Source organism: Eleutherodactylus coqui, chromosome 1, assembly GCF_035609145.1.
Source record: "Eleutherodactylus coqui strain aEleCoq1 chromosome 1, aEleCoq1.hap1, whole genome shotgun sequence".
Classification (NCBI taxonomy): Eukaryota; Metazoa; Chordata; class Amphibia; order Anura; family Eleutherodactylidae; genus Eleutherodactylus; species Eleutherodactylus coqui.
In genome coordinates, this window is record NC_089837.1 from 462,406,703 (window position 1) to 462,432,810 (window position 26,108).

General features: G+C 48.7%; 1 protein-coding gene across 1 annotated transcript in view; it reads right to left on the bottom strand.

The window, feature by feature from the left end:
• LOC136584172 (G-protein coupled receptor 84-like) overlaps window positions 1-21,978 on the bottom strand; it is a 51,308-nt gene extending 29,330 nt beyond the window's left edge. Inside the window, exon 1 of the mRNA XM_066584291.1 lies at window positions 21,907-21,978. Coding sequence (XP_066440388.1) covers window positions 21,907-21,937 — 31 coding nt within the window. The 5' untranslated portion in view covers window positions 21,938-21,978. The remainder of the gene's footprint in view (window positions 1-21,906) is intronic.
• Window positions 21,979-26,108: the final 4,130 nt, after the last annotated feature.

The following is a 26,108-nucleotide window of genomic DNA, read 5'->3' on the forward strand; positions in this document are numbered from 1 at the left end:
CGTTCAGCGTGATTACGTGAGGTTTCAGGAGGAGGAGCAGGAGGAGGAGGAGGAGGAATATTAGACACAGATTGATGAAGCAGAAATGTCCCCGTTTTGGATGGTGAGAGAGAACGTAGCTTCCATCCGCGGGTGCAGCCTACGTATTGCTTACGTATCGCTGCTGTCCGCTGGTGGAGAACAGAAGTCTGGGGAAATCCAGCCTTTGTTCATCTTGATGAGTGTTAGCCTGTCGGCACTGTCGGTTGACAAGCGGCTACGCTTATCTGTGATGATTCCCCCAGCCGCACTAAACACCCTTTCCGACAAGACGCTAGCCGCAGGACAAGCAAGCACCTCCAGGGCATACAGCGCGAGTTCAGGCCACGTGTCCAGCTTCGACACCCAGTAGTTGTAGGGGGCAGAGGCGTCACCAAGGATGGTCGTGCGATCCGCTACGTACTCCCTCACCATCCTTTTACAGTGCTCCCGCCGACTCAGCCGTGACTGGGGAGCGGTGACACAGTCTTGGTGGGGAGCCATAAAGCTGGCCAGGCCCTTAAAGACTGTTGCACTGCCTGGGATGTACATGCTGCTCGATCTACGCACATCCCCTGCTACCTTGCCCTCGGTACTGCGCCTTCTGCCACTAGCGCTGTCGGCTGGGAATTTTACCATCAGCTTGTCCGCAAGGGTCCTGTGGTATAGCAACACTCTCGAACCCCTTTCCTCTTCGGGAATCAGAGTGGGCAGGTTCTCCTTATACCGTGGATCGAGCAGTGTGTACACCCAGTAATCCGTCGTGGCCAGAATGCGTGCAACGCGAGGGTCACGAGAAAGGCATCCTAACATGAAGTCAGCCATGTGTGCCAGGGTACCTGTACGCAACACATGGCTGTCCTCACTAGGAAGATCACTTTCAGGATCCTCCTCCTCCTCCTCCTCCTCCTCCTCAGGCCATACACGCTGAAAGGATGACAGGCAATCAGCCGGTGTACCGTCAGCAGCGGCCCAAGCTGTCTCTTCCCCCTCCTCCTCATGCTCCTCCTCCTCCTCCTGTACGCGCTGAGAAATAGACAGGAGGGTGCCCTGACTATCCAGCGGCATACTGTCTTCCCCCGCCCCCGTTTCCGAGCGCAAAGCAGCTGCCTTTATGGTTTGCAGGGAATTTCTCAAGATGCATAGCAGAGGAATGGTGACGCTAATGATTGTAGCATCGCCGCTCACCACCTGGGTAGACTCCTCAAAATTACCAAGGACATGGCAGATGTCTGCCAACCAGGCCCACTCTTCTGAAAGGAATTGAGGAGGCTGACTCCCACTGCGCCGCCCATGTTGGAGTTGGTATTCGACTATAGCTCTCCGTTGTTCATAGAGCCTGGCCAACATGTGGAGCGTAGAGTTCCACCGTGTGGGCACGTCGCACAGCAGTCGGTGCACTGGCAGCTTAAAGTGATGTTGCAGGGTGCGCAGGGTGGCAGCGTCCGTGTGGGACTTGCGGAAATGTGCGCAGAGCCGGCGCGCCTTTACGAGCAGGTCTGACAAGCGTGGGTAGCTTTTCAGAAAGCGCTGAACCACCAAATTAAAGACGTGGGCCAGGCATGGCACGTGCGTGAGGCTGCCGAGCTGCAGAGCCGCCACCAGGTTACGGCCGTTGTCACACACGACCATGCCCGGTTGGAGGCTCAGCGGCGCAAGCCAGCGGTCGGTCTGCTGTGTCAGACCCTGCAGCAGTTCGTGGGCCGTGTGCCTCTTATCGCCTAAGCTGAGTAGTTTCAGCACGGCCTGCTGACGCTTGCCCACCGCTGTGCTGCCACACCGCGCGACACCGACTGCTGGCGACATGCTGCTGCTAACACATCTTGATTGCGAGACAGAGGAGGAGGAGGAGGAGGAGGAGGGTGCTTTAGTGGAGGAAGCATACACCTCCGCAGATACCAGCACCGAGCTGGGGCCCGCAATTCTGGGGGTGGGTAGGACGTGAGCGGTCCCAGGCTCTGACTCGGTCCCAGCCTCCACTAAATTCACCCAATGTGCCGTCAGGGAGATGTAGTGGCCCTGCCCGCCTGTGCTTGTCCACGTGTCCGTAGTTAAGTGGACCGTGGCAGTAACCGCGTTGGTGAGGGCGCGTACAATGTTGCGGGAGACGTGGTCGTGCAGGGCTGGGACGGCACATCGGGAAAAGTAGTGGCGACTGGGAACAGAGTAGCGCGGGGCCGCCGCCTCCATGATACTTTTGAAGGACTCCGTTTCCACAACCCTATACGGCAGCATCTCAAGGCTGATGAATTTTGCTATGCGGACGGTTAACGTTTGAGCGTGCGGGTGCGTGGCGGCGTACTTGCGCTTGCGCTCCAACAGTTGCGCTAGCGACGGCTGGACTGTGCGGTGCGAGACATTGGAGGATGGGGCCGAGGACAGCGGAGGTGAGGGTGTGGGTGCAGGCCATGAGACGGTCGTGCCTGTGTCCTGAGAGGGGGGTTGCATCTCAGTGGCAGGTTGGGGCACAGGGGGAGAGGCAGGGGTGCAAACCGGAGGCGGTGAACGGCCTTCGTCCCACCTTGTGGGGTGCTTGGCCATCATATGCCTGCGCATGGTGGTGGTGGTGAGGCTGTTGGTGTTGGCTCCCCGGCTGAGCTTTGCGCGACAAAGGTTGCACACCACAGTTCGTCGGTCGTCAGGCGTCTCTGTGAAAAACTGCCAGACCTTAGAGCACCTCGGCCTCTGCAGGGTGGCATGGCGCGAGGGGGCGCTTTGGGAAACACTTGGTGGATTATTCGGTCTGGCCCTGCCTGTACCCCTGGCCACCGCACTGCCTCTTGCAACCTGCCCTGCTGATGCCCTTGACTCCCCCTCTGAAGACCTGTCCTCCTGAGTAAGCGTTGCACACCAGGTGGGGTCAGTCACCTCATCGTCCTGCTGCTCTTCCTCCGAATCCTCTGTGCGCTGCTCCCTCGGACTTACTGCCCTTACTACTACCTCACTGCAAGACAACTGTGTCTGATCGTCATCGTCCTCCTCACCCACAGAAAGTTGTTGAGACAGTTGGCGGAAGTCCCCAGCCTCATCCCCCGGACCCCGGGAACTTTCGAATGGTTGGGCATCAGTGACTATAAACTCCTCTGGTGGGAGAGGAACCGCTGCTGCCCAATCTGAGCAGGGGCCCGAGAACAGTTCCTGGGAGTGTTCCCGCTCCTGAGCAGGTGTCATTGTAGTGGAGTGAGGAGGCTGGGAGGAAGGAGGAGCAGCAGACAGAGGATTCGGATTTGCAGCAGTGGACGGCGCAGAACTGCGTGTTGACGATAGGTTGCTCGAAGCACTTTCTGCCATCCAGGACAGGACCTGCTCACACTGCTCATTTTCTAATAACCGTCTCCCGCGTGGACCCATTAATTGGGCGATGAATGTGGGGACGCCAGAAACGTGCCTCTCTCCTAATCGCGCAGCAGTCGGCTGCGACACACCGGGATCCGGAGCTCGGCCTGTGCCCACACCCTGACTTGGCCCTCCGCGTCCTCGGCCGCGTCCACGTCCTCTAGGCCTACCCCTACCCCTCAGCATGCTGTATTACCAGTGATTTGATTTCACAGGCAGGAAATAAATTGGCGCAAGACTGCAGGCCAAATATAATTTTTGCCCTTTTTGGAAAACGAAAGGCCCCACTGCCTCTAGTGAATGAATAATCTCAGTTTAATAACTGTGCTGTGTCCCTGCTAATGTGTCACAGAACGTGAGGGTAGCAGAGTTATTATAACTCTGGCAGAGCAGGTATTTTTTTTCCCAATTAAGGAAAGCAAATGGCGAAGCCAGCAGTAAAGCGTAGCTGGGTGCGTATGATTTAGCAATGTATTTCACGCAGCTCACACGTGTCCACAGGCGTTAGGACGGACAGAGGCTGGACAAATAGATTTGTTTTCAGTTTTTTCCCACCAAAAGGCAGCACTGCGTATATTCAATGAACATGAGAAGTTTAATAACTGTGCTGTGTCCCTGCTTATGTGTCACAGAACGTGAGGGTAGCAGAGTTATTATAACTCTGGCAGAGCAGGTATTTTTTTTCCCAATTAAGGAAAGCAAATGGCGAAGCCAGCAGTAAAGCGTAGCTGGGTGCGTATGATTTAGCAATGTTTTTCACGCAGCTCACACGTGTCCACAGGCGTTAGGACGGACAGAGGCTGGACAAATAGAATTATTTTCACTTGTTTTACAAGCAAAAGGCCGCACTGCGTATATTCTATGAATAATAACTGTGTTGTGGCCCTGCCTATACAATTCTTTCCCTGCAGTATCAATGGAGGGTGGAATGCTCTGCAGAGGCGATTTTGAGAAGCCCAAAAAAAATGCAGCACAGCTAACAGCAGCCTGAACAGAACTGCACACGGATAAATATGGCCCTAGAAAGGACCGTTGAGGTTCTTGAAGGCTACACTCACTCCTAACACTCTCCCTGCCTATGCAGCACTTCTGTCCCTAATGCCAGGTGCAACGCTCTGCAGAGCCGATTTTGAGAGAAAAAAAAATGCCACTGCTAACAGCAGCCAACACACAGCTATCAGTGGCCCTAATAAGGACCTTTGGGGGGTCTTGAAGCCTACACTAACTACCAATTCTTTCCCTACAGCAGCTCCGGTACAAACAGCACTGTCCCTCATCTAACTCACCAGGCATCTGAAGCGAGCCGCGGGAGGGGCCGACTTTTATATTAGGCGAACACCTGATCTTCCCAGCCACTCACAGCAGGGGGGTGGTATAGGGCTTGAACGTCACAGGGGGAAGTTGTAATGCCTTCCCTGTCTTTCAATTGGCCAGAAAAGCGCGCAAACGTCTCAGGGAAGTAAGTGAAAGTAACCAGAACACCGCATGGTGTTCGTTACGAATAACGAACATCCCGAACACCCTAATATTCGCACGAATATCAAGCTCGGACGAACGCGTTCGCTCATCTCTAATATATATATATATAAATAAATTATATACACACATACACCGTATATACTCGAGTATTAGGTTCAAAAGCTTTTTTATTCACATTTTTCAACAATACAAGCATTTTATCAATATAAACATTTTATGTGAGCTCCTTTAAATTGTATAAAAGAGAGAAAAAAATAGATCAATGCTCTCTCGGCATTATCAACTCAATTTGAAACAATTGACGAAACAACAGACACAAAACATTGGACAACTAGACATAGATACAATAGGTAAGATGGTAAGGTGGGCATGGAAGAGGGTGGAGACTGGACCCGTAGAGCCGAGAGTGGAGCCCAAGTCCAGATGCGACCACGTTCACTCATTCTGCTCTTTAAATCCGGCCCGTATCCACCCAAGTTTTGAATCTCTCCGAGGAACGGAAAGTGACCCACACCTGCCACACTCTATAGAATTCTTCAAGGGCTCCACTCTCGTCTGCCTTCATCTCGTCAAAGCGCATAAGTTCATTGAGCTCCTCAACCCACATTGTCCTCGACGGTGGGGTGGTAGACCGCCACAGCCTTGGTATGATTCTTCTGGACACCAAGATGGAAAAATGCAGATTACTGCTTTTGGTTTTTTTAATAGGACCCGGGAAGACTGAGAGCAGGGCCATTTCTATGGTTAGTGTCACCCTTGGAGAGCAGATAGTGTTGTAGATCTCCATTACTTGCACCCACAGAGTGGCCACAGCCGGGCAACTCCATCAAATGTGCGACATGTCACCTCTGTCTCTATTGCACATCCAGCATATGGGTGGGGTGAGAGGAAAGATTCTGTGTAAATGTTCAGGAGTCCTGTACCACCGGGACAAAATTTTGAAATTTAGCTCTTGTAGTTTGCGTGCAGATGAACGTTAGTGACACATGACCCAGGCCCTCTATCAGTCCTCCCGTGGTAGGCTCCGACCCAGCTCCCTCTCCCAGGTGGTCACATAAGTCAGCATCTGGGACTCCGTCTCCCGAGTCAGCAACAGCCTGTAAATTCTAGATATCATATGTCTCTGGGATACCGGTGACATACAGATTTGCTCAAATGCTGTGAGCGGGCCAGAAAGGTTCACCCAAGGATTCAGGGACCCCACAAACCCACTGAGTTGAAAATATTGCAACTATGAACCAGGGCGTGAACCTCGTTCCACCATGATCTCTGTAAGCGACTTCATTCCCCAGGGGTTCATCACATCCTGAAGACGAGGGATTGGAGTGATCGGTAGCCCTAAGACAGGGGTTTCCTGTATGGAAGCATCAAACTGTGTGTTAGAGACTATGGGAGTAAGTGGTCCAGGCATTGATACCAGGCCACTATGCGGCGCGAACTCTGCCCATGTTCAAAGAAGCTGTTCCAGGACAGGGGAAATGTTGGGGATAGAGTTTATGTATCTGGGTGGGATCCAGATTGCTCCCCGTAGGGACTCCGGTACCATCACATGCTCTGCCTCCACCCATAGCTTCGAGCTCTCTCTCTTAAGTAGATCTAGCATACAGTTGGCGATACTGGCTTTATAGTAGAGAGTTAGGTCGGGTAAGCCCAGCTCCCCCCTCTCCCCTGGGCCTCGTTAGCAGGGAGTAACGCATCCGAGGTTTCCTCCCTCTCCACACAAATGCTGTGACTAAGGAACTCAGTTTTTTTAAGCAGGGGCTCAGGAGCTTTAGTGGGATCGTCTGACAGAGATACAGAAATCTGGGTAGGGAGTCCATCTTAAAGGCATTGATCCTCCCACCCCAGGAAAGCAGGGACTTTCATTTGCTTAGCTCCCTCTCTAGGTTTGTGGCAAATGGCAAAAAATTTAGTTTAAACACGTAGGAGACATCTTCGGGTAGCTGTATGCCCAAGTATCTTATTGCAGAGTGTCTCCAACGATAGGGGAACTGGGCTTCTAGATGTGACGCTTTGGTCCGTGGCAATGAGACATTAAGTATTTCTGACTTTTGGGAATTAACTTTATAATTACTCAGTCTACCAAACCGTTTAAATTCTTGGTGCACCGCTGGGAGTCTGATGCATGGGTTGGATAGATAGAGGACCAGGTTGTCTGCAAAGAGAGCCACTTTGTGCTCTCTGTCCTCAATGAGATAACCCGAAATAGAGCTGCTTTGGCGAATCGCATTTGTCAATGCCTCCATAGTGAGGACATACAGGAACGGGGATAGAGGACATCCCTGTCTAGTCCCGTTCTGATTTTGGAAGGCGTTCGACAGGGCCCTGTTGACTCTAATTCTGGCAGAGGGACCACGATAAAGGGACATGAACCATATAAGATAAAGTACACCAGCAGCACACTTCAACCCTATCAGGGGTCAGGTCAGTGATGCATAAGCCAAGCCCGGACCACAAAAGAGACATGAACCATTGACGCATCCGTGGGCCAACTCCAGTCTTGATCGGGGTGGCAGACTGAAAATTTCAGCTGACCCTGTCGAACGCCTTTCTTGCATCGACCGTCAAGAGACACAGGGGGCTATTAACTTGTTTAGCTCTGGCTATTAGGGACGAGGATTTAATTGTGTTATCCCTAGCTTCTCAACCTGGGACAAAGCCGACCTGCTCCCTATGGATCAAACGTGGAATGGTGACTTGTAGACGTGACGCAATTAGTTTTGCTAATAATTTGATATCAATGTTGAGGAGAGAGATTGGTCTATAGTTGCCGCACACCGAGGTGTCCTTGCCCGGTTTGGGCATGACTGAGATGTGAGCCATAAGCGCCAGGGCTGGGAATGGGCACTCCCGTCCCACCGCATTAAACGCCTTCAGCATCAGAGGGGAGATCTCCTCCCTGAACGTTTTATAGAATCTACCTGTGAAGCCATCAGGGCCCGGGCTCCTGCTCAATGTTGAGGAGAGAGATTGGTCTATAGTTGCCGCACACCGAGGCATCCTTGCCCGGTTTGGGGATGACTGAGATGTGAGCCATAAATGCCTGGGCTAGGAATGGGCACTCCCGTCCCACCGCATTAAACGCCTTCAGCATCAGAGGGGAGATCTCCTCCCTGAACGTTTTATAGAATCTACCTGTGAAGCCATCAGGGCCCGGGCTCTTGCTCACCATTAAATTTTTTATGGCTTCCGTAGAGGTCCTACCTGGCGAAGTGTCCAACTCTGGGTACAGAACCAGGTTGCGGTTACCCCCAAGTATGATCTGGAGCCACTTGCGAATTCCGCCAGCATCTGAAGGATTCTTGTTGCACACGTGACTTGGCCCTGGTTTGGGAGATAAACATTAGCTAAGGTTACAGTGTTTCTGGCAGCTTCAATTCTCAGGAAAACATAGCGCCCTTCCGGATCAATTTTAGAGTCTAAAACCTGATGTCTAAACTCTTCGTGAAGAGCTATTGACACACCTCCGCTTTTTTAGAGGGATGGGGGCCATGGAACCAGGTGGGATAATATCTGGAGCGGCAGGAGGGAACACTGTCGGTCCGAAAATGTGTTTCCTGGAACATGGCCGCCATCACTCATCCCTGGTGGAAATGGAAAAGTATCTGATTCTTTTTCTGTGGGACATTTAGGACTTTCGCATTGAAAGTACCACATGTTAGGTCACCCATAATGGCTAGAGGAGAGAAGAACTTTTAAGCATGTATCCTGTCGACCCCCAGAGGAAAGTTGGGGGAGAGGAGGAAGGCAAAGGAGGGGTGTGGGAGGGGGAAAAATAGTAGGTAGATGAGACACGGGTACGGGTATTATCGTTATATGACAAATAGCGACGGCCAATAAAACCCTTCCTTCCCAGTGGGGCTGTGGAAGCAAACAACCTTTTGAATAAACGAACGACCACCCGCGCAGTAGATTAAACTTCTTGAAAAAAAAACATTATCAACCCCTAACAGGTTCGGGACCCCTCTCGGACAGGCTCAGGTCTTTTTGACAAGATAGATAAAAGCGAGCCACAGTATTCTCTTCATGTGAGGTCACTGGCTGGAGACAAGCGTGTCCCCGGTGTCTTTTGGAGTGGTGCTCGACGTTGTGATCCCTGGCCTGCCTTTTGCCACTCGTTTCTAGGTGAAGGAATTGGCAGGGAGCATGAACTTGGCCACTCAGGGAGAGACACAGAAGGTAGCTCGAATATGGTCAAAAAGTTCGGTAGGTCTCCCAAGACTCTAAATGTAGCAGATTTGCCCTCTTTGTTGGCGTGAAGCTAGAATGGGAATCCCCAGAGATATTTAATTTCCTTCTCCCTGAGGAGTGTCAACAACGGTTTCAGGGCATTGCGTAACTGGAGTGTGGCGAGAGAGGTCTGATAAGATCAGCAATGGCGATCCCCGGAATAACTCTCCCGCCCCTCTAGAGCAGGGGTCCTCAACTCCAGTCCTCAAGGACCATCAACAGGTCATGTTTTCAGGATCATCTTAGAGTAGGAACACCCGAGGCAATGTCTGAGGCACCGACAATAATTACATCACCTGTGCAACAATGAGGAAATCCTGAAAACATGACCTGTTGGCGGTCCCTGAGGACTGGAGTTGGGGAATACTGCTCTAGAGTGTTGAAGGATCTGTTCCTTGATTGAATAAAAATGGATTCTGCATATCATGTCTCTAGGCCTGCTGGGATCGGCAGGTTTCGGGCCCAAGGAGCGGTGAATTCTATCTATCTCAATAGCAGAATCAGGTGGCTTCTGGAGCAGGTGGTTGAAGAACTTGCGTGCCCAAGTCTCCAGTTGGGAGGGAATAATGTCCTCAGTGAGACCCCTGATCCTCACATTGTTTTTGCGATGATGGTTCTCTATATCATCTATCATGGAATACATATCTGAAATCTGTTGCGACTGCTGATACAACTCCTGCGAGTGCGAGTCTATGGTATTAAAGATTTGATCATGGGTCCCCTCTATCTCCTCTACTCTCTGCCCTATATTGCGGATATCTTGCTGCAGGGCAACAATGTCCGTTTTGTGCGATGTTTCCATTTTTTAGAAGAGCTCATTAATTTCACTTTTAGTGGGCATAGCACGAAGGTGTTCCCTCCAGTCACAAGTGTCCTGGGGAACACTGGGCTCTGGGCGCTAGGCAGATCACTGTGCGGGGTCGCAGCTTTCCCACCTGGAATCTGGTGCTGGCAGGCTGGGTATTATGGGTGCTAGCTCCCCCTGCAGTTCTCTTCTAGGAGAGAGTTGATATTCCTCTATAAGATTATGTGCCTCTGTGGGCATTCTCTTCACCTTCTCCCCTTTATGGTTACTTGCTGGAGAAAGGTAGTGGGGGTGGCAGGGTGCGCCAATGGCTTTGTTCCTGAGCCTCCATTAGGACTGGTGGGGTCTGAGTGCTGTGGAGAAGTCCCCTTTAAAGTGTCCTCCTGGGGTGTAACAGTGGGCCTAGTTTTCTTCCCCTCCTGGCTCCCCTCTGCACTGGCAGGTGTTGGGGGTTGTGGGGAGGCCCCCCCCCCAGCTCTGTCCTGCTGGACGGACAGCGCTCTGGAGTCTGAATGGCTGTGATTGGTTTCCCGAGCGCTGGCTGTGATTGGTTGGCGCTCAATCCAATCACAGCGCTTAGTTACACAGCGCTGATGGTGGGGGAATTCAAAACTGAGCAGGGATATGACAGAGGGGAGAAGTCTCAAGCAGCTTGCCGCACCGCCAGGAAGAGCATCACGCCGGGTACACAGATGCCGGCTGGGAGGTGAGTATTGCGGTTTTTTTTTAACCTAGTATATACTTGAGCATAGCTAGGCTTATACTCAAGTCAATACGTTTTACCAGTCTTTTGTGGTAAAACTTATTGACTCGGCTTATATTCGGGTTGGCTAATACTCGAGTACATATGGTATGTATATATATAAAGACGAAAGCCAGACTTACTGACTCACTGATTGACTGACTCGCCACGTATTCTCTCACTTCCCGATGTCGTAGAAACTTGAAATTTGGCACGAGCATTGATTATGTCCAAAATAGGAAAAGTAAATGGGTCCCAACTCGATTATTCAATTCTCACGCAAAAGAACTAGCGTCCAAATTTTATGTACGGAATCTAATTCTCTCACTTCCTGATGTCATAGAAACATGAAATTCGGCACAAGCATTGATTATGTCGTAAATAGGAAAAGATAATGGGTCCAAACTTGATTATTCAATTGTAGCACAAAAGAATTAGTGTCAAAATTTTACGTACGTAATCTAATTCTCTCACTTCCCGATGTCATAGAAACTTGAAATTTCGCACGGGCATTGATTATGTCATAAGTAGGAAAAGCTAATGGGTCCCAACTCGATTATTCAATTGTAAGCACAAAAGAATTAGCGTCCAAATTTTACATATGTAATCTAATTCTTTCCCTTCCCAATGTCATAGAGACTTGAAATTTGGCACGGGCATTGATTATGTCATAAATAGGAAAAATTAATGGGTCCCAACTCGATTACTCAATTGTAAGCACAAAAGAATTAGCGTCCAAATTTTATGCATGTAATCTAATTCTCTCCCTTCCCAATGTCATAGAGACTTGAAATTTGGCACGAGCATTGATTATGTCATAAATAGTAAAAACCTAAAGGGTCCCAACTGGATTATTCAATTCTAGCGCAAAAAAATTTGCATTCAAATTTTACATACGGAATCTAATTCTCTTACTTGAAATTTGGCACGAGCATTGATTATCTATATATATAAAATTGAATGTATGTCTGTCTGCGTGCGTGTCTGCGTGTCTGTTTGTCCTTTATGCGCTACTACACCATTCATCCGATCGCCATGAAACTTTGGGAAGTTGTTAACTACACTCCTGGGAAGATTATAGGCATAGTACAAATATCCTACGATAAATGGCGCGCGAGCGTCGTCGAAAGTTACGCCCCCCCCACGTAGATCGAATAAGTAAGCCACCTGCTATTGTGATGTCATCACTGATGTCATCAACATCGGACGCCCTTGAACATGCCCCAACATCTATCTATATATATAAAATTGAATGTATGTCTGTCTGCGTGCGTGTCTGCGTGTCTGTTTGTCCTTTATGCGCTACTACACAATTCATCCGATCGCCATGAAACTTTGGGAAGTTGTTAAGTACACTCCTGGGAAGATTATAGGCATAGTACAAATATCCTACGATAAATGGCGCGCGAGCGTCGTCGAAAGTTACGCCCCTCCCCCACGTAGATCGAATAAGTAAGCCACCTGCTATTGTAATGTCATCACTGATGTCATCAACATCGGACGCCCTTGAACATGCTCCAACATGTTCTATAAAGCTGCATTGTGATGTCATTAAGGCTCTATTATGACACGTACAGCTTGGAACCACTAGAGCACGCCAGCCAATTACCATTGGAGTTGGAAGTGGGTAAACAAGTACTAGGATATCTTCCTAAGAAGCCACAGCAGCCGGATAAATTGTATGTTCCACCCAACGGCTATTTTATTCAGCCCGCAAGGGGGAAGCAGCGGCCTACAAAATCTAATTCTCTCATTTCCTGATGTCATAGATAGATAGATAGATAGATAGATAGATAGATAGACTGTATGCAATAACCCTGATAGATAGATAGATAGATAGATAGATAGATAGATAGATAGATAGATAGATAGATAGATAGACTGTATGCAATGACACGTACAGCTTGAAACCATAAATACTAGAGCACGCCAGCCATTTACAGTCAGTCTTCATTGGAGTTGGAAGTGGGCAAACATGTACTCGGCCAGTGATGGCGAACCTTTTAGGGACCGAGTGCCCAAACTACAACCCAAAACCCACTTATGTATCGCAAAGTGCCAACACGTCAGGGGGCGGGGCTTATCACAACGTATGATTTTACCCCCGTCGTTCTAAAAAGGACAAGGCTGTTTCAGAATAGACCGGGTGCAGATTCTGACTGCTTTTTGGACGCGGAAATACTGCAGAATGTCCTCAGCGGAGATTTCTGTGGAAAATTCTACAGCATTTCCGCATCTAAAAAGCAGTCAAAATCTGCACCCGGTCTATTCTGAAAGAGCCCTGCCCATTTCTGCCACATGTACACATACCCCAGCGGTAATAGTGACACCTTCACCCCAGCGATAATAGTGACATCCCACAGCAGTAATAATAGTGACACTCCCCCCATTAGTAATAAGAGTGACATACCCCAGCGGTCCCCCAGCAGTAATAATGCCCGCTCCCCCCCCCCAGCGGTTCCCCCAGCAGTCATAATACCCCCCCCCAGTGGTCCACCTGCAGTCACAATGCCACCCCCAGCTGTCCGCCAGCAATAATAATGCCCCCCTCCCCCCAAGTGGTTCCCCCAGCAGTCATAATGGCTCCCCCCCAGCGGTTCTCCTGGCAGTCATCATGCCCCCCTTCCCCCACAGAGATTTTTCTTGGCAGTCACCATGCCCCCCTCCCCCCAACGATTCTCCCAGCAGTCATGCCTCCGCTCCCCCGCCAGCGATTCTCCCAGCAGTCAGAATGTCTCCCATCCCCCCCCCAGCGATTCTCCCAGCAGTCAGAATGTCTCCCATCCCCCCCCCAGCGATTCTCCCAGCAGTCAGAATGTCTCCGATCCCCCCCCAGCGATTCTCCCAGCAGTCAGAATGTCTCCCATCCCCCCCCCAGCGATTCTCCCAGCAGTCAGAATGTCTCCCATCCCCCCCCCAGCGATTATCCCAGCAGTCAGAATGTCTCCCATCCCCCCCCAGCAATTCTCCCAGCAGTAAGAATGTCCCCCCCCCCAAGCGATTCTCACACAACGGCTATTTTATTCAGCCTGGAAGGGGGAAGCAGCGGCCTACAAAACCTCAGCCATTTACAGTCAGTCTCCATTGGAGTTGGAAGTGGGCAAACATGTACTAGGCTATCTTCCCAAGAAGCCACAGCAGCCGGATAAATTGGATGTTCCACACAACGGCTATTTTATTCAGCCTGCAAGGGGGAAGCAGCGGCCTACAAAACCTCAGTGGTCGCTGCTGCCGTCATCTAGATATATAAAAACGAATGTATGTATGTATGTCTGTCTTCGCAGCAACGCGCGACGGGTACGCTAGTTATGTCATAAATAAAAAAATTTAATGGGTTTCAACTCTATTATATAATTCTAGTGCAAAAGAATTAGCGTCGAAATTTTACGTACGTAATCTAATTCTCTAACTTCTAGAGATGAGCGAACGTACTCGTTACGAGTACTTACGCACCCGAGTACCGCCATTTTCGGGTACTTCAGTACTCGCGCGCAAATATTCGGGGGGCGCCGGGGGGCGGGGAGAGGCGTGGCGGTGCGGGGGGTAGCAGTGGGGAACAGGGGGGATCCCTCTCTCTCTCCCTCTCCCCCCCACTCCCCACTGCTACCCCCCGTGCCGCCACGGCGGCCCCCGAATTTTTTCGCCCGAGTACGGAAGTACTCGGAATTCGCGGTATTCGGGCGAAAAAGGGGCATGGCCGAGCATGTTCGCTCATCTCTACTAACTTCCCAATGTCAAAGAAATTTGGCACGAGCATTGATTATGTCCTAAATAGGAAAAGCTAATGGGTCCCAACTCGATTATTCAGTTCTAAGCGCAAAAGAATTAGCGTCCAAATTTTATGTACAGAATCTAATTCTATCACTTCCTGATGTCATTTTATATAAAGGAAACGTTGCATGGTTACCTCCACATGGTGTTTCCTGGGTAACGCAAAGAACCATGCAAAATGGTGAACATATTTTTTTCCTCGGTATCTCTAAAATAACTAGGATTTTCTGTGTGAACACCAGTACCAAATTAACTCGGGCAAAGCCGGGTATATCAGCTAGTGTTTTTATATGCATTATCTATGATATACACAATGTTGGGTGCACTGAGAGATCCTTGCAGAAACACATAGGGAGACACATTTTTGATACTTCTCATTCCAATACCTGTAAACCATCGGATGTATCAAAATATTTCCAATTATTGCACCGACGTAATTTGGATTCTTTTTCCATGACTACAATTGAGAAAGTTGCTAAATCAATTAAGACTGGGAAGAGGCGAAGACTGGGAAAAGAAGGTACGTAATTGTGAAACACAGTGGATTATGATTTTGGATGGCAGGTATTCGGCGGGTGCTAATTTGCGGGCACATGTAATGTTTACAAAATGTTTACAAAATTCGTGGAGAGGTCTACTTGATGGCATTAGAAGCATATATAGGCTGATATGTTGTATGTATAAAGTTAAAAACACTCTATTGATTGGGATAATTAGGTTTCATGTGTTAAACAGGATGCGGTCTGGTTTTAAATCTCAGTAAAGCTCACATAAAACTTACCTATGATTAAAGGAGTTTTCCCATTGCCTAAAATTGCTTCACAACCACTCTGTTTGCTGGTTGCTGCTGAAGAGGACCGGTGATTACTGCAGTCAATTAGTGGCTTTAGAAAGTCACTGGTGTGGCCAGTGAGTGACTGCAGCAGTTACAGGTCCTGGCCAGCAGCAATCAGAAAGTACAGTGTGGTTGTGGAGCAGTTTTAAAGGAAATCTATCAGCTATATTTGTCTACTAATTAAAACCAGATAGAGAAACATATTCCGCTTTTGTTTTCTGTTTTCATTTTCTGACTGTAGCATTTTTTACTTTTTTGACTATACATGATTATAGGGCGCCCATATTGCCTCAGCTGCTTTTAACTACATTTAGAGATGCTTTACAGCAGCTTCATAGGCCATTCACACAATAGACAGGAGCTGACCCATTGACTTGTATGGGAGATTGTACTAGGCATGCACTATGACCTGTGCAGAATCACAGAAAAGGAAAATATAAATGTAGTGGGCCAAAATGCATGTATCTGGCCCTTCCATAGTTGTCTTTATTGTCGTGTCTTCAGTGTGGATGCTCTGTGCAAATTGTCTTGTCACTAGTTATGTGTATTACACAGCTGCAGCATGGAAGAGGTTAAAGGGGTTGTCCCGCGCCGAAACGTTTTTTTTTTTTTTTTAACCCCCCCCACCCCGTTCGGCGCGAGACAACCCCGATGCAGGGGTTAAAAAAACAAACCGCACAGCGCTTACCTGAATCCCCGCGCTCCGGTGCCTTATTACTTACCTGCTGAAGATGGCCGCCGGTGTCTGCTCCCTCCGTGGACCGCAGCTCTTCTGTGCGGTCCATTGCCGATTCCAGCCTCCTGATTGGCTGGAATCGGCACGTGACGGGGCGGAGCTACACGGAGCCGGCATTCTGCACGAGCGGCCCCATTGAAGACAGCAGAAGACCCGGACTGCGCAAGCGCGGCTAATTTGGCCATCGGAGGCCGAAAATTAGTCGGCACCATGGAGACGAGGACGCCAGCAACGGAGCAGGTAAGTATAAAACTTTTGATAACTTCTGTATGGCTCATATTTAATGCACAATGTACATTACAAAGTGCATTAATATGGCCATACAGAAGTGTATAGACCCACTTGCTGCCACGGGACAACCCCTTTAATGTCTATGAATGACTGTGATATTTTTGAAAATGTAACCATTTTCATGTATCCAATGTTGTCACGTGAGTATGACGGATATATGTGATTGCAAGGTGCAAATGGGGTCTTTTCTACACTAGTCTGGTAGAGTGACTGTTATAGTGTGAGTGCCGGCCGCATGGGGGTACCTTCAACCCTCATGTGATGAAGAATGGAAGCGGAAGAGAGGCACCTTGGAAGTCCAGGACTCCTACCCCAAAGAGAGTGGAGAGAAGTAGAGAGAGAGAGTCCGCTGTGCGGTGTTCAAAGCCTTCAGTAATGAGTGAGTGTTCAGTGGAGTGTTCTTGTCCTCCTACAGAGCGTGTGTGTCCAGGAGCGAAGTCATACAGATAACTTGGACTGCGGGCCTGGTTTCATCCGGTGTTTCCTCACTGACCTCCTCAACTGTTTTCACGCACTGGCATGTGAATTTATCTATGGACTGTAATCCCGTCTCAAAGTGTCTTCTATCAGTAAAGTTCCAGTTGCTGACCGTTCCCGGCAACTGAGTGTTTTTAAGTTATCCCATGTGTGTGGACTATTTCATGTCGGATGCACTGACTGCTAAATGGAGGAGTAATTTCACAGATGCAAGGTACTGATGAACAACCACTCACACACCTTCCTAATATTGAGGGGGGCGGTTGTTTAGTACTATTCTTACACAAATAAATATATATACAGGATGCCAGGCCACATGATACGTCTAGTGCACAATGCAGACTTGCAACCCATTAATGATGCTATATTTCAATCCATTTGGCTGTCCTGCACCTCACAGGTGAACCACACTGGTACTGGCACCCTGGGCTCCCCAGCATTCAAAGATGCACTGCATGTTATGGATAAATACTGATAATTATGAGGTATTGGTTAATATTTGGGCCAAAATACACAAGCTCACAACTTGTCTGTGTATATTTTCCTTTTCTGTGATTTTAATTGATGTTAGTGTAGTAACTCACAAGGAAATAAGGACCCTTGACGTGGGCTTGTGAGCTTGTGTATTTTGTCAGTGTGGTTAAACTAAAAAAAAAAAATCAACAGAAATTGTTCAAAAATATTAAACACAGAAATGTAATTTATATAATAGGTCATTTTGTGATGACACATCCCCTTTAAGTAGGAGGAAAACCCCTTTAAGGACTTAAGAATATTAGTACCATCCAGTATGTCACTCACTTCATCTAGCTTCCAGCCATCTTTGTTGCAAACAGACACTGTGACACCTGACCTCTCCTTCCAGTGTCAGCATCCTGTAGGCAGCTTGGAAGCCAGGAGGAGTAGTCAGGGGTCCGAGTCTCTGATTACAACAGCGGTCAGCGGATGGAAACCAGACAGAGTGAGCAACATGCAGGATGGGGCTGGGCTGCTGACTTGCCACAGGTTCAGGGTGGATAGGACACAAGGAGGGATCACTTACTATTGGGGCCACTACTGGGGACGCTGTTAATATTGGGGCCACTACTGGGGACACTGTTACTATTGCGGACACTTTTGGAGGGACTGCACTACTATGGGCACTGTTACTACTGAAGCCACTACTGGAAATTCTATTACTACTGGGGGCACTGTTACTATTGTGGACACTGCAAGGACACTATTACTACTGGAGCCACTGCTGCGGGTACTCTTATTATTGGGGCCGCTATTACTACTGGGGGTAATGTTACTATTGGGGACAATGAGGGGGCCCCATTACTAGTTGCAGGTACTAAAATAACGGAGGTAAAACCATATGCTGTGATAAGCTATGCTCCCAAACACACCTCATTTTACTGTGGGCCGTATTTTTGGGTGATAAAGATGGCAACCCTATTTCAACTCAGAGGGATGAGCCTCACCGGTCGGTAGACAGGAAATATGCAGATACAGCAGTAGCGTAGCACAAATCTAAGGGCAGCGCTTGCTATATTTACAACATGATATATAGAAAGAAAGCAATGAGATGTAATTCCAGTTGCTCAGTAATACTCGAGTGTTGGCCACTAGAGATGAGCGAGCATACTCGCTAAGGACAAATACTCGATCGAGCATTGCCCTTAGCGAGTGCCTGCCCGCTCGGAAGGAAAGGTTCGGCTGCCGGCGGCGGGCGGGGAGAGCGGGGAGGAACGGAGGGGAGATCTCTCTCTCCCTCTCTCCCCCCCCCCCCACTGCCGCAACTCACCTCTCACCTGCGCCGTTAGCCGAACCTTTTCTTCGGAGCGGGGAGGTACTCGCTAAGGACAATTCTCGCTCGAGTAATTGTCCTTAGCGAGTATGCTCGCTCATCTCTATTGGCCACCAATCAGAACAAATAAAGAAAAATAACAATCTGCATACATTATCTAGTGGCGCGTGCAGTTCTCAGCGTTCAGTACAAAACACCTGGGGCATCACATGCGGCAGGCTACAACAGGCTGCAAACATTACTGGAATTTATCATAGCTCTTCACTAGTGAGACTACTGAGCAGGTTTACTCTTAAAAAAACTGAGCCTAAGGCCATATCCTGCTACATGCTTATCTGATACGGAGAAAATTATGTTAGCTAAGCAATTCACAATCAGTACAAAATTAACCCATAATTGTTCACCAAGTTTTTAGAATTATTTCTAACTTTTATGGCTTCTGATTACTATTTCATAATATAGAGGATGATACTTCACTAGTACCTGAAGTTTGAGTGAATGTGATCATATCAGTGTGGTGCGAGCGGATAAATCCCACTATAATACTCTGCTAGAGAGCTTTTACACAGGATGACTGTCGGGTGCAAAACTGACTGATAGTTGTCTTAACAATTATCGCTATTGGTAGTCATTCAGTGAGTGGAGGCAGAGTGTGCTGCAGATCTATTTAGGCCGTTTGCCTCCATTCAGTGTGAACAGGCAGGCACTCAAACATGAACGATTGCCTGTTTACACTGAGCAAGAAGTCGCTCACTAGTCGCTTCACTTTGGTGAGTTGAAACATAGTATAGAGTAAAGCATTGATATGAAGGAATGCTGCCATCCAATAGGTGGCGCTGCAGAGGTATTGTTCCGTCTTTCTTATTTGCATATTACCCAGAGGAGCATGGACGGCCTTATAAGTCTCTTCACTCACCTTCTTGGTGCTCTCCCTATGGAGACATGTTACCCCTCCCGACAAATGTCCGCTAAAAACGCTATGTGAGCCTCCATTGATTTCAATGGGGCTTCTTAGACGAGCGTTTTAGAAACTCCACACTAATCAGTTCTATTTTAGTGCGTTGCAGCACTTTTCAACACCCCACATCACCCATTACAGTGATGGGGTGCATTAAAAACAGTGTCGAAAGCGTTTTTAAAATACCGTTCCAAAATGCTGTGTTTAAAATGCAGCATTTTTACAAACGACTATGTGAGACTAGCTTTAACCAGAGCGGGCGTCAGCTTATTACAGCCAATTGCAGCTATTAACCCATTAAATGCCGCTGTCAGTTCTGACAGTGGCATTTAAATCCCCCGAAAGATGTTCAGGGGTCCCGCATGGCCCCCCGCGGTGAGATCAGGGGAGCCGTGCAGGTGTCATGGCAGCTGGGGGCCTTCTGAAAGGCCCCCGGGCTTCCTCGAGAGACTGCCTATCAAGCCATCCCCGTGGGGCGGCTTGATAGACTGCCTGTCAAATTGCAGTATGACGTAATGCTGTAGCATTACGTCATACTGCAGGAGCGATCAAAGCATCGCTGGTTGTAGTCCCCCAGGGGGACTTGAATGTAAAATTTAAAAAAAAGATCAATAGAGTTTTTTTAGTTGTAAAAAAAAAAAAGTTATAAAAGTTTAAATCACCCCACTTTTGCCATATTTATAATTAAAAAAATCTAAATAATAAAATAAAAATACACATCTGGTATCGCCGCGTCCGTAAATGTCCGCTCTATCAAAGTAGTGCATTGTTTACCCCGCACGGTGAACCTTGTCCGAAAAAAAATAAAGAACGCCAGAAATGCACTCTTTCAGTCATCCTGTCTCCCAGAAAAAAAACGCAATAAAAAGCAATCAAAAAGTTGTATGTATTCCGAATCGGTACTAACGGAAACTACAGGACATCCTGCAAAAAATACTACGTCGACGATAAAATAAAAAAGTTATTGCGCGCAGAAGATGCAGCAGAAAATAATTGAAAAAAATGAAATGTCTTTGAAAAAAAAAAAGAGTAGTATAGTAAAAAAAAACCTATACAAGTTTAGTATCGTAGTAATCGTACTCACCCATAGAATAGAGTTATCATGTCGGTTTTGTTGCAGTTTGTGTGCCATAGAAACAAGACGCACTGAAAGATGGTGAAATGTCGTTTTTTTTTTTCATTTTACTCTACTTATAATTTTTTAAAAGTTTTTCAGTACATTATATGGTACTTTAAATAGCACCATTGAAAACTACAACTTGTCCCGCAAAAAACAAGCCCTCATACAGCGATGTCGATGGATAAATAAAGGAGTTACGATTTTTTTAAAGGGCGGAGGAAAAAATGAAAATGGAAAAAAAAGGGGGGCAGCATCATGAAGGGGTTAAAGGTGCTCACCTCTACTTCACCCAAATGCTTTGTAGTTTGTGATGGCATGCAGACACGGTGCTCAGATCCCACCGCCCAGTCCTAGCGTTATTACAAATGAGGAAATAGCCAAAAAGAGGTCGGCTTGATGTGTAAACAAACATGCTTTTATTTATATATGGTGCCACATATCAGGAACAGGACGCCTTTGAACCTCAGGTGACCAAGACCTGCATTAGGTCGAAACACGTCCTGTTCCTGATATGTGGCACCATATATTAATAAAAGCATGTTTGCTTACACGTCAAGCCGACCTCTCTTTGGCTATTTCCCCTTCCGGTTCTTCTTCCAGTTTTTCTTCAGCTGCTGCTGTGGTAGCCAGGACAGTTATGCAACTGGGGTGCCAGCTAGTGTTGGCAGAGTTTTGACCCTGAATTTTTTGATGCTGAGTGCATACTTAACATACCTCCATCATATCATTTGTCAGATATTCCTGCCCCTTTATGGGCTTCCTTCAAGCGCTCACACAGTTTATTTTCAACCCAGGATAATAAAGAAAGCTCTTTTTCCAGCAAGAGTGAGTTATCTTCAAATAAACGCAGGCATTGGCATCACTCTCGCAGATGCACTTGTTCCCATAGAAGAAGGGATTCTCATCATTCTCGCAGTCACAAGAGAAGACGTTAGTCACATCATAGCCATCATTTAAGATTGCTTCATCTTAGGGCTCCCACACACTTGCGTTTGCGTTTTTTGTTAACGTGATTGTCAACGGGACTTTCTAATATTAAAAACGCAACGCAATGCACCAAAAACGCAAGTTGTATTGCGTTATGTTGCGTTTTTAACATTAGAAAGTCCCATTGACAATCACGTTAACAAAAAACGCAAACACAAGTGTGTGGGAGCCCTTACTTTGCCAGCCAGAGGCTTGTCAGGCACAGATCATCTAATGATACGAGCATCCATGATAAAAGGCGGAAAAAACATGTGGCGGTCAAAGAGAATATCAGTTCCGCAGCAGCAACCATGGAGGCTGGTGGGACACCCACAGTCCTGTTGCCTTTATACCTTGGTCAGTGCTCCTCCAGCTCCTTCTCATGGTGAGTTGTCTTGTCTTCGGGCTTGGAACAAAAATGCTTCTGATAGTAATTGTGAAATATTGGGTGTACTGAAGAATGTGATTTCTCAATTTTAAAGCTCTGGTTCATTCTCCTATCCCTCAGGGGGTACAGCAAACACAGGTGATACTGCCTTACAAGTGTTAACGAGGCTTTTTACAGACTTGCCTTTTTATAGTGTTCCCCTCTAGGTAGCCACGTACCATCTGAAACCAGGGACAAAAGAATTAAAGGCAAGTATGTTGACATCTGGTTGTTAACTTCTGTTGATCACATAACTGTTAACAAAGCAAAAAGGCCCGAGAAAATTAAAGATTAAAGAGGTAAAATTGCCAAGTCTGGTTTCAAGTTTTTGCCATTTTGGCGGGTATTATCTCCTGTTGCCATAATGAATAGTCTGCTGATCCATTTGTTGATCTAAACGCAATTTCCTCAGCATATAAATGGGAGCACAGCTTGGTGACAACATGACAAGGAGCCCTGATGTTGGTTGGGCTTCAAAGGCCACAGAAATTTGATTATATTTGATGATGGCCATTTCAGTCATCAGTCACTGCAGGAAGCAATCAGCCTATGGGGCGAAAGGTGCATGGTGGCTCTTCAATGAGGGTCATTGCAGATACTACGCAGTATGTTATTTTCAACATGAATGTTCCATCTGTGGAGGTGTTATAGAAGAGCCAGAAACACTACGATGAGTGTTCAAAAGATGTTTGTGTGGCTCGACAGCTGTCCAAAGGGGGAGGAAGCAAACAGGATTTTCCTAGAGGTTTTTACTAGAGATGAGCGAACGTACTCGTCCGAGCTTGATGCTCGGGCGAATATTAGCGTGTTCGGGATGCTCGTTACTCGTAACGAGTACCACGCGATGTTCGGGTTACTTTCAGTTTCCTGTCTGAGACGTTAGCGCGCTTTTCTGGCCAATTGAAAGACAGGGAAGGCATTACAACTTCCCCCTGTGACGTTCAAGCCCTATACCACCCCCCTGCTGTGAGTGGCTGGGGAGATCAGATGTCACCCGAGTATAAAAGTCGGCCCCTCCCGCGGCTCGCCTCAGATGCCTTGTGAGATAGCTGAGGGACAGTGCTGCTGGTGCTGGAGCTGCTGTAGGGAGAGCGTTAGGAGTTAGTGTAGGCTTCAAGAACCCCAACGGTCCTTCTTAGGGCCACATCTAACAGTGTGCAGTACTGTGGAGGCTGCCTTTTGCAGTGGTGCACATTTTTTTTTCCAAATCGGCCGTGCAGAGCATTGCGCCCTGCAGTAATACTACAGGGACAGAATTGTGTAGGCAGGGCCAGAAGACATATACTATTGATTGAATATACGCAGTGGGCCTTTCCTTGAAAAAAAAGGGAAAACATTCTATTTGGCCTGCCTCTGACAGTCCTCAGCGTTCTGGGTACGTGTGTGCTGGGTGGAGAACGTAAACAAAAATCATACGCAGCCAGCTAAGTTTAACAGCAGGCTTGCGCCAATTTATTTCCTGCCTGGGAAATCACCGCTCTGCTGTAGTTAATAACTCTGCAACCCTGCAGTTCTGTGACACATTTGCAGGGCCAGAAGACATATTTATTATTGATTAAATATACGCAGTGGGCCTTTCCTTGAAAAAAAAGGGAAAACATTCTATTTGGCCTGCAGGCTTGCGCCAATTTATTTCCTGCCTGGGAAATCACCGCTCTGCTGTAGTTAATAACTCTGCAACCCTGCAGTTCTGTGACACATTTGCAGGGCCAGAAGACATATTTATTATTGATTGAATATACGCAGTGGGCCTTTCCTTGAAAAAAAAGGGAAAACATTCTATTTGGCCTGCCTCTGACAGTCCTCAGCGTTCTGGGTACGTGTGTGGTGGGTGGAGAATGTAAACAAAAATCATACGCAGCCAGCTAAGTTTAACAGCAGGCTTGCGCCAATTTATTTCCTGGCTGGGAAATCAAATCACTGGTAATACACCATGCTGAGGGGTAGGGGTAGGCCTATAGGACGTGGACGCGGGCGAGGACGCGGAGGCCCAAGTCAGGGTGTGGGCACAGGCCGAGCCAGTGCGGTGGCCAGGGGTAGAGGCAGGGCCAGACCGAATAATCCACCAACTGGTTCCCAAAGCGCCCCCTCGCGCCATGCCACCCTGCAGAGGTCAAGGTGCTCTACGGTGTGGCAGTTTTTCACAGAGACGCCTGACGACCGACGAACAGTGGTGTGCAACCTTTGTCGCGCCAAGATCAGCTGGGGAGGCACCACCACCAGCATGCGCAGGCATATGATGGCCAAGCACCCCACAAGGTGGGACGATGCCCGTTCACCGCCTCCGGTTTGCACCACTGCCTCTCCCCCTGTGCCCCAACCTGCCACTGAGATCCAACCCCCCTCTGAGGACACAGGCAGTACCGTCTCCTGGCCTGCACCCACACCTTCACCTCCGCTGTCCTCGGCCCCATCCAGCAATGTCTCTCAGCGTAGCGTCCAGACGTCGCTAGCGCCACAGTTTGAGCGCGAGCGCAAGTACGACGCCACGCACCCGCACGCTCAAGCGTTAAACGTGCACATTGCAAAATTGATCAGCCTAGAGATGCTGCCGTATAGGCTTGTGGAAACGGAGGCTTTCAAAAGCATGATGGCGGCGGTGGCCCTGCGCTACTCAGTTCCCAGTCACCACTACTTTTCCCGATGTGCCGTCCCAGGCCTGCACGACCACGTCTCCCGCAACATTGTACGCGCCCTCACCAACGCGGTTACTGCCAAGGTCCACTTAACAACAGACACGTGGACAAGCACAGGCGGGCAGGGCCACTATATCTCCCTGACGGCACATTGGGTGAATTTAGTGGAGGCTGGGACAGAGTCAGAGCCTGGGACCGCTCACGTCCTACCCACCCCCTGAATTGCGTGCCCCAGTTCGGTGGTGGTATCTGCGTGTTTGTATGCTTCCTCCACTAAACCACCCTCCTCCTCCTCCTACGCAACCTCTGTCTCGCAATCAAGATGTGTCAGCGGCAGCAGCACGTCGCCAGCAGTCGGTGTCACGCGGCATGGCAGCACAGCGGTGGGCAAGCGTCAGCAGGCCGTGCTGAAACTACTCAGCTTAGGAGATAAGAGGCACACGGCCCACGAACTGCTGCAGGGTCTGACAGAGCAGACCGACCGCTGGCTTGCGCCGCTGAGCCTCCAACCGGGCATGGTCATGTGTGACAACGGCCGTAACCTGGTGGCGGCTCTGCAGCTCGGCAGCCTCACGCACGTGCCATGCCTGGCCCATGTCTTTAATTTGGTGGTTCAGCGCTTTCTGAAAAGCTACCCCCACTTGTCATACCTGCTCGGAAAGGTGCGCCAGCTCTGCGCACATTTCCGCAAATCCCACACGCACGCTGCCACCCTGCGGACCCTGCAACATCGGTTTAATCTGCCAGTGCACCGACTGCTGTGCGACGTGCCCACACAGTGGAACTCTACGCTCCACATGTTGGCCAGACTCTATGAGCAGCGTAGAGCTATAGTGGAATACCAACTCCAACATGGGCGGCGCAGTGGGAGTCAGCCTCCTCAATTATTTACAGAAGAGTGGGCCTGGTTGGCAGCCATCTGCCAGATCCTTGGAAAATTTGAGGAGTCTACCCAGATGGTGAGCGGGGATGCTGCAATCATTAGCGTCACCATTCCTCTGCTATGCCTCTTGAGAAGTTCCCTGCAAAGCATAAAGGCAGACGCTTTGGAATCAGAAACGGAGGCGGGGGAAGACAGTATGTCGCTGGATAGTCAGAGCAACCTCATGTCTATATCTCAGCGCGTTGAGGAGGAGGGGGAGGAGCATGAGGAGGAGGGGGAAGAGACAGCTTGGCCCACTGCTGAGGGGACAGATGCTGCTTGCCTGTCATCCTTTCAGCGTGTATGGCCAGAGGAGGAGGAGGAGGAGGAGGAGGAGGAGGAGGAGGATCCTGAAAGTGATCTTCCGAGTGAGGACAGCCATGTGTTGCGTACAGGTACCCTGGCACACATGGCTGACTTCATGTTAGGATGCCTTTCTCGTGACCCTCGCGTTACACGCATTCTGGCCACTACGGATTACTGGGTGTACACACTGCTCGATCCACGCTATAAGGAGAGCCTTTGCACTCTCATTCCCGAAGAGGAAAGGGGTTCGAGAATGATGCTATA